This window comes from Haemaphysalis longicornis, unplaced genomic scaffold (assembly GCF_048455015.1).
Source record: "Haemaphysalis longicornis isolate Haplotype H1 unplaced genomic scaffold, Haemaphysalis longicornis Haplotype H1 scaffold_3, whole genome shotgun sequence".
In the NCBI taxonomy this organism is placed as follows: Eukaryota; Metazoa; Arthropoda; class Arachnida; order Ixodida; family Ixodidae; genus Haemaphysalis; species Haemaphysalis longicornis.
In genome coordinates this window covers 43,475,879-43,484,791 of record NW_027526335.1, presented here as the reverse complement: position 1 = coordinate 43,484,791, position 8,913 = coordinate 43,475,879, and the positions used below count along the sequence as shown (strand labels likewise).

General features: G+C 52.8%; 2 protein-coding genes across 2 annotated transcripts in view; both read left to right on the top strand.

Annotated features, from left to right (window-relative positions):
* The window catches only part of LOC144174348 (P protein-like), a 358,011-nt gene that overhangs the window by 254,101 nt on the left and 94,997 nt on the right, over positions 1–8,913 (top strand). The window lies entirely within an intron of this gene.
* LOC144174347 (uncharacterized) lies at positions 480–6,984 on the top strand. The gene has a single exon (XM_077702997.1). It carries the CDS (start codon positions 1,376–1,378, stop codon positions 5,855–5,857), a length of 4,482 nt encoding a protein of 1,493 aa, XP_077559123.1. The 5' UTR covers positions 480–1,375; the 3' UTR covers positions 5,858–6,984.

The following is an 8,913-nucleotide window of genomic DNA, read 5'->3' as shown; positions in this document are numbered from 1 at the left end:
CATTCGCGCGGCAGCTTCGCACCACGACTGGCGAGCCAGCCACAAGCACGGTCCACGGCGGCTCTCGCAGTCGCCGCAGGAGAGAGGGGGACCGAGGGCGCATTACCAGGCATTACTTCGAAGAAACCGGGTTGTTGACGGCCTTGTTTTCCGTCGCCCGCTTCTCCGCGGCCGCCGCAACGCGCGATCCTTCGTGGCAGCGGGCTTCCGAGCCGGGAAATACGCCGACGACGTGTTCTCAAAAGAAACAGCCGCCGATCGCGGCGCCGCGGCATGTCCGTGTTTTTGTTGCGCGCGCCGCGAGAGGCAAAACAGCGCAATTTATTACCAGTTAACCATGGTGTCCCCCTGTTTTCTCTTGGGCTTGTTAGGAAGATGGAGGAGAGGGGAGGAGGCGGGTACAATGCGAAGAAGTAACAAGGGCGGCCGGAGAGGAGGGGAGCTTGCTAGCGCGCGCGGCTGTGTGTTGTTACGAATCGGCCAGCAACACGTGTTTTTCCGCATCAGCGACCACGTGGGAATCGACCATGTGCGCCCACGTGTTGGTGAATCATACTTTCGTGTCTCGACATGCCGGGTCAGTCACCTCGCTTTGCAATGTGCCTCCGGCGGCTGCCAGCGCCACACCCTTCAGGCACCTGCGCGTCGGAGAATCCCGCCTTGACCTTCCCGGCTTAGACGTTTCCTATCAGCGCGATCAGAGTTGATAGCGCGACCCCGGCACCTTTCAAGGACACTCTCTCCCCTCTCTCGGACGCCACGAGGGGCGAAGCCATGACTCGCGAACTATGGACACGTGTGTGTGTCTGTGATTTCGTGGCGTGTTACTCTTGGGGGCGTTTTTTGGGTATAAAAGAAGCAGCACAAACGCTGATATTCATTCCTGTCTGAGCAGCGAATCCATGCGGTCGCTCTGCTCCTGTCCTGTATGGTAACCTCGCCCGTCGGGGCATTGTATGTTTTTTTGGCTTCGGCTCACCTCTCGCTATGAAGTAAACAGTTACGTTATCCTACTGCTCTGGACTTCTTCACGGCTGCAACACCGGCTGGCCGCTCGCTTCATACACGCTACCCATCGTATGTTGGAGGCCACGGAGTAAGGATCGGGTGCCCCCGCCCGGTCGCAACAACTGGTTGGCAGCGGTCGGATGACAACTTCACCTGGAGCCAGCGGTGCGAGACCCAACACCACGGACGTCAAGGCGGCTTCGGACTTCGCAGAATTCACGGCGGTCAAGGGTGAGTGCGGGACTTTTCTTCACTGAGTTTTACCAGGCTTCTGAGGATAGCTGGTAGGGCGTTTGTTTTTGTCGCGTGGGTTATTCGCGCAAAACATTTTTTTGGAACAGTGGGAAAGCAGTACTCTAGACCGGCCATGAATTTGAAAGCGTTGAAAAAACCGCAGTTGTTGGAGCTTGCAAAAGAGTTGCGCTTGGATGTTACGGACGCGCTGAGAAAGCCAGAGCTGATAGAGGCTATACTCGCTGTTGGGGCTGACGATGACGAGCTGTCTGAGTGCATTGAGCTGATCAATGACAGGGAGACCGATAAACGTCAGGCTGCAGAGGCTGAGCGCCAGCGTGAGGAACGCGAGGAAAAAAAGCGAGAACAGGAGCAGGAGGAAAGAAAGCGACAGCATGAGTTAGAAATGAAGCGTCTGGACGTCGAGGCGTCTCGACCTAGACGTCAGAGCGGCAGCAGCGTGCAGTCTGCGGCGACTGAGCGACCTACGTTGCGAATGTGTGACCTAATGCGACCCTACAAGGTAGGAGAAGACATCGGTCTTTTTTTGGTCAACTTCGAGCGTACGTGTGAGAGGGCCCAGTTTAGCCGAGACTCATGGCCGCAAAAGCTGCTTACGCTTTTGCCAGGTGAGGCATCCGACGTGATGGCCCGCTTGCCAAAGGAGGAGGCGGAGGACTACCAGAAAGTAAAGTCAAGCCTCCTGCGTAAGTACAGGCTGTCAGCAGAGGCGTTTCGCCAGAAGTTCCGTGAAGCCGAGAAAGCTAGAGGCGAGTCGTACTCGGAGTTCGCCTACAAGCTTAAGGCAAATATGGAAGAGTGGCTCAAAGAGGCAGAAGCTTTCGGAGAGCACGACAAGGTAGTTGAGTGCTTCGGTCTTGAGCAGTTTTACCGCCGTCTACCAGAGAACCTGAGACTCTGGGTGCAAGATAGGCCAGGGGTAAAAACTGTGGATCAGGCAGCTCAGCTAGCCGACGAGTTCGTCGCACGTCGAGGTGCGCAGGGGCCGAAAGACGGCCACAAAGAGTTCAGGCCGAGGCTTGATAAGTCAGGGCCGAAAGGCAGAGCTCCCCAGGTAGACGGTGGAGCAAGGAAAGTCGTTGTCGGGGATAGAGAAACTGGCCACGACAACGAAACGAGAGCAGCAGACGCTGAGGAGCAGCGCAGAAAGAAAGCCTATGAAGCGCGCAGACAGGCTGCGTGTTACAACTGCGGCGAGACTGGACATTTCGCCGCTAGTTGCAAAAAGGGAAAACTAGTCTTTCACGTACTAGATCCGGATGAGGATAGCAGGCAACTTTTAGAGCCCTACGTACGCGAGCTAGCAGTTAACGGCAAACCGTGCCGAGTTCTTCGCGATTCCGCAGCAACGATGGACGTGGTCCACCCGTCCTACGTCGAACCGCATCAATTCACGGGCGATTGCGCGTGGATAAAGCAGGCCGTAGAGGCACAAGGCGTGTGTCTTCCGATCGCCAGGATAACCATCGATGGTCCCTTCGGAAAGCTCGAAACCGAGGCCGCTGTTTCTCCCAGCCTTCCGGCGCAGTATCCGTATCTTTTCTCGAACAGGTCCGATCAGCTACTACGCGAAAGGGGACTCGTTTTCGGGGAAGGGATAGTGTTCGCGCTGACGCGCTCGAAGGCTCGCGAACTCGGAGCAAAGGTGGCGGTTGAAAGCAGGAAGGATTCGCGAAAAGAGGAGGTTGGGAAGCTTGCTGAGACTAGCACCGACGTTGCTTCCGAACGCGGCCAGTCTGCCTCCTTGCAGGTTCAGATCGCGGGTGTCGAGCAGCAGCAGCGTCCAACCGAGACACATGATTCTCCGGCAGAGATTTTTGTGGCACCTACGTCGGAAAGTTTAGAGCGGTTGCTGCACGTCGATAGTAAAGCACTGGGCGCGGAGCAAAAGAAAGATCACACGCTGGAAAAGTTACTGGACAATGTAACTGAAGGGGTTGCGAAAAAAAACGTAAGGTTCCAGACGAGGGAGGAGATACTTTATCGCAAGTATCGAGACCGGAGAGGGGTGGAGTTTGACCAATTAGTTGTTCCACAGGTCTATCGTCAGGATTTGTTGCGTCTCGCACACGGCAACTCGTGGTCAGGGCACCTAGGAATACGAAAAACGAAAGACCGCCTATTGCAGGAGTACTACTGGCCAGGATGCTTTCGCGACGTCGAAAACTTTGTGCGCACTTGTGATGTGTGCCAGAGAGTGGGCAAGCCGGGAGACAAAACCAAAGCGCCCATGAAACTTGTGCCGGTTATCACGGAGCCCTTTCGCCGTCTCGTGATCGACACGGTTGGCCCACTGCCCGCGACGACCTCTGGCTACCGTCACATCTTGACAGTGCTCTGTCCTGCTACTAAGTTCCCCGAGGCCGTACCCTTGAAGGAGTTGAGCTCAGTGGAAATTGTGAACGCCCTACTGTCAGTGTTCGCGAGGGTCGGCTTCCCGGCGGAGATACAGTCGGACCAGGGCACAGTTTTTACGAGCGCACTAACGACGACGTTTCTCGAGAAGTGCGGAGTAAAACTCATTCATAGTTCCGTGTACCATCCTCAGTCGAACTCTGTCGAGAAGCTTCACTCAGTAATGAAGCGCGTTCTCAGAGCCATGTGCTACGAACGAAAGACTGACTGGGAGCTGTGTTTGCCGGCAGCGATGTTTGCTCTGAGAACGGCTCCTCACGAGACGACCGGGTTCACGCCAGCGGAACTTGTTTACGGGCGCTCGTTACGTTCTCCCCTCCGCATCCTCCGGGAATCGTGGGAAGGTAGGGGCGAAGACCCAATGGTTGTAGAATACGTACTCTCGCTAATGGACCGCTTGCACAGGGCACAGCAGCTAGCGGGCACCGCAATGAGCACAGCCCAGAAAAAGTCCAAACCCTACTACGACAAGGGAGCCAGGGCACGTCAGTTTGAGGTGGGAGACCAGGTAATGATTTTGCGGCCATCTCAACGCCACAAACTAGAGGTTCAGTGGGAAGGCCCGGCAAAAATCCTTCAAAAATTGTCTGAAACGAACTACGTTGTGAGTGTACCTGGAAAGCGCAAGCTCCAGCAAGTATACCACAGCAACCTACTAAAGCCCTACAGGCAGCGGGAAGCGGTGGTGCAGATGCTAGTTAACATACCCGAGGAGATTCCCCCCGATATTCCGGAATTGGGGCCGCTTACCCATGACAGCACGAGTAGCCTCGTTAACGACCTAGTAACAAAGGCGGAGCTAGAGCCTGACCAAAAACGCGAGTTGGAGGCACTGTTAGAAGAGTTCTCGGACCGGTTTTCGGATAAGCCCGGCAGAACTTCCCTCTTAACGCATGACATCGAGCTTACGTCTTCCCAGCCCGTCCGTTCAAAAGCGTATCGAGTGTCGCCGCGACAGCGCGAAATTCTGGAAACTGAAATCCAGAAAATGTTGGCTCTGGATGTGATAGAGGCTTGCGAGAGCGACTATACTTCACCCCTGATACTGGTTGAAGTTCCTGGAAAGGATCCGCGACCATGTGTAGACTATAGGAAGTTAAACCTTATCACCAGAGACCAAACCTACCCGATACCGAACATAGAAGAACGTATCGAGAAAGTAAGCAGCGCTTGCTTCATTTCCACTTTTGACTTGGTGCGGGGATACTGGCAGGTTCCGCTGACGAAGGAAGCTAGCCGGTACGCGGCGTTTATTTCCCCCATGGGCACCTTCCGACCAAAGGTTTTGAGTTTTGGGCTGAAAAACGCGCCATACTGTTTTTCAAGTCTCATGGACAAAGTGTTACGGGGGTTCGACGACTTTGCGTTGCCCTATTTAGACGACGTGGCTATCTATTCCGCCTCGTGGCCAGAGCATCTGGAACACCTGCGCTCCGTGCTTTCACGTTTGCGTGAAGCTGGCTTAACGATCAAGGCACCTAAATGTCAAATGGCACGCGCGGAAGTCACTTACCTTGGTCACGTTATAGGTAGGGGTCATCGCCGACCTTCTGAAGTTAAGGTAGCGGCAATCCGAGACTTCCCGCAGCCCCGAACCAAGACAGACATTAGGTCGTTCTTGGGAATCACAGGTTACTATCAGAGGTACATTCCTAGGTACTCTGAGCTGGCTAGCCCTCTGACCGACGCGCTTCGGAAAAACGAACCGCTAACAGTCGCGTGGGACGAGGCAAAAGAGCAGGCGTTCGCCGACCTGAAAAATGCTCTAACTAGCCACCCTGTGCTGAACTCGCCAGACTACTCAGAGCCCTTCGTGGTCCAGTGTGATGCTAGTGACCGTGGGATGGGGGTTGTGTTGTGTCAGAAAGCTGACTGCAATGAGGAACACCCAGTCTTGTACGCAAGTCGTAAGCTGACGATTCGTGAAGAAGCGTACAGCGCCTCCGAGAAGGAGTGTGCGTGTCTCGTCTGGGCGGTGCAAAAACTGGCCTGTTACCTCGCCGGCTCGAAGTTTATAGTAGAGACCGACCACTGCCCTCTCACGTGGCTGCACACGATGTCCTCAAAGAACGGTCGCCTCCTACGCTGGAGTCTGGCTCTGCAGCAGTATACGTTTGAAGTGCGGTACAAAAAGGGGAAACTGAATGGCAACGCTGATGGCTTAAGTCGGAGTCCTTAAGGCGAGAAATGGCCTGTTGACGCCTGACTTTCTCAAATTTCTTTGTTTTTCCTGAATCAGGTTTCGCCCTTTACGATTACGTTTTTTTTGTGTAGGACATTTCCAATCACACGAAATGTCACCTTTCAGGTTTGTGCACTTGTCTAAAGTACTGCTGGGCTAAAATATAACTGGTGTAGTTGGTTATTAGCGTATTTTTTTCGCAACAAAAAAGCCTGGTAGATCTTCAGTGTGGATTTGTCTTCGCACTTGCCGGAGATGCGGTTGTGTCTTGCTGTGTTGTTCTGTTGCTTGCCTGACCAATCCAGAGACGTTCTTGGGGAGCCACTTCTCGTCCAGTGATCGGCCCGGTGAAGCTCCAGCACGGTGTCGTACAGCCCAGGCCTAGAGTCGAGCGTCTGCTGAGCACTTCCCTGCGAAAGCATCCCTCCGGACAACGGTTGAAGACCCTTATCCATCGGGATCTCGGACCCCCGGCGGAGAAGCTGTTACGAATCGGCCAGCAACACGTGTTTTTCCGCATCAGCGACCACGTGGGAATCGACCATGTGCGCCCACGTGTTGGTGAATCATACTTTCGTGTCTCGACATGCCGGGTCAGTCACCTCGCTTTGCAATGTGCCTCCGGCGGCTGCCAGCGCCACACCCTTCAGGCACCTGCGCGTCGGAGAATCCCGCCTTGACCTTCCCGGCTTAGACGTTTCCTATCAGCGCGATCAGAGTTGATAGCGCGACCCCGGCACCTTTCAAGGACACTCTCTCCCCTCTCTCGGACGCCACGAGGGGCGAAGCCATGACTCGCGAACTATGGACACGTGTGTGTGTCTGTGATTTCGTGGCGTGTTACTCTTGGGGGCGTTTTTTGGGTATAAAAGAAGCAGCACAAACGCTGATATTCATTCCTGTCTGAGCAGCGAATCCATGCGGTCGCTCTGCTCCTGTCCTGTATGGTAACCTCGCCCGTCGGGGCATTGTATGTTTTTTTGGCTTCGGCTCACCTCTCGCTATGAAGTAAACAGTTACGTTATCCTACTGCTCTGGACTTCTTCACGGCTGCAACACCGGCTGGCCGCTCGCTTCATACACGCTACCCATCGTATGTTGGAGGCCACGGAGTAAGGATCGGGTGCCCCCGCCCGGTCGCAACAGTGTGCGTGTACGCCGTTGATGCTGCCGTCGTCGCATGAGCGCGCGTACCTTGCCGTACAGGTGTTTTCGCTAGCGCCTCCGTTGTTATAAATTACAGGCCTACCGCGCCGCTCTTCGCGGTGGCTGCAGCGCGCCTCGTACGCGTATGGGCTTGCAGTGTTCGTAGTAATAAACAAGCCGACGTATTCCGCTTTCTGGCTGGCGCTTGTTGACTCCCAAGGCGAGCGACGACGACGACTCGGTGGTCCCTTATTGGAATTCCATTCGCATTGGGCCGCGTTCGACTGAGGCATGGCCAGGGGTCGGCGCGGAACGTTCGCCACCGTTGAGAAAAAAAATATATAAGACAAAGTGCGGGAGTCGAGTTGTAGAGTTCGCAACGTCAGAGCGCCATTCCCGCAGCATTCCCAGCATCTTTTAAATTTCTTCTTTTACAAAAGGGAAAATTTAAAAATAAATGTTCGCGATGGAGCGTACAACTGCTGAGCTTGCTTTGGTGAGCCGACGATATTAAATTTTTTTCTTTCTTTTCATCTTACTTGGTTGAGTAGGGGGGAAAGGTAACGTTTTTGGGCTTGTGCTCTTTTTTTCTCCGTTGCGAAAGTAATTTGTGCGCAATGTGTCGGTCATTGGCGCGGAATAAAATTGGATGCGGTTTGAGCGCTACGAGATCTTTCTTCCAAAACAACGTCGCCCCACACTCGTAGAATTTTCAAATTCGAATTGGATTAGGAATTAAAACATACTCGCTTAGCCCCAGAAGAAATTGGGAAAGGGTGAGAAAAAAAAGTAGCATCGGGTGGCTGAACGAATGACTAACTTATAAGAGGGAATTGTCAGCGTTTTGTTCCTGGGCTGTAATTTCGATTAAATGACGCATCGTATTCGCATTTATTTGAATCATTTTTAAGCCCAGTAATTTTCCTCCGGAAAGCTGCGGCCTTCAAACCTAACTGCGGGAGAATACGTTGCACAACACTCCACAGCTTTCACGTTTAATTTACTAGTCATCGAGGGGGTATCCCGTAGGAAGCCCGGTGCCCTATAGGTAGGGTTCTGCGTTTTCGGATAAATCTAATAAAATCCGAAAAAACCTCGCCGGTAAAAATTTTGTGAACTCGGATTTATCCGAAAAGCTTCGAATTCAGGGACCGCCGCCTGTGAAAACCAGACTACTCTTTATCTTTCCCTGGCATCCTCGAACAACTTTTCCTATGCTATTTTCATGTTTCCACTTTTGTTCGTCCCACTAATGCTCCCAAGCTTCACAAAGTGAGTCGCTTTGGACCCTTATCATGAAAAACAAGTTCTCTCCCCACACAATAGTCGAACCAAAGTCAAATACTTCTCGCCTTCCCTGCCACTCCACTTCGGGCCTTTTTCCCGGATATGTTCGTTTCCTGGAATTTAATTCGCCCTTCTCTGACCTCGTTTCGCTAAAGATTGAACGTTTGAGTACGCGCAAAGAAACAAGGACGAACGAAGTGGACGGGACACGGCGCTACTATCAACTCGTTTATTTTCACCGTAACTCCCGATTTTATACGGGACGGCACACTGCGAACGAAAGAAAAGAGGGAAAGGGGAGGAGCACAAGAAAATACAATACAGACTAAAAACTAAAAAGTGGAGGATGGCAGTTCAAACAACCTCGTTAAAAAAGGCACTCTAGGAAGGCAAAAACTAGTCATTGGATACCAATTTCAGTTCTTTATTTGTCAGTGTTATGGAAGCTCTGCTATCCCATTTGTCTTTCGATGAAACAATCAGGTAGGCCTCGATGATTTCTCTTGTTAGCTGATCCTCGTGTCGGCCTACAATGCTGGTCTTACGAAAATGTGGCCTACATTCACAATCTTATTCCATTGTGTTCGATATTCGTTTCCTATATTGGATTCCTTTATCGT

Coding starts and splice junctions, on each gene's coding strand:
- LOC144174347 (XM_077702997.1), top strand. CDS start 1,376: ATGAATTTGAAAGCGTTGAAAAAACCGCAGTTGTTGGAGCTTGCAAAA.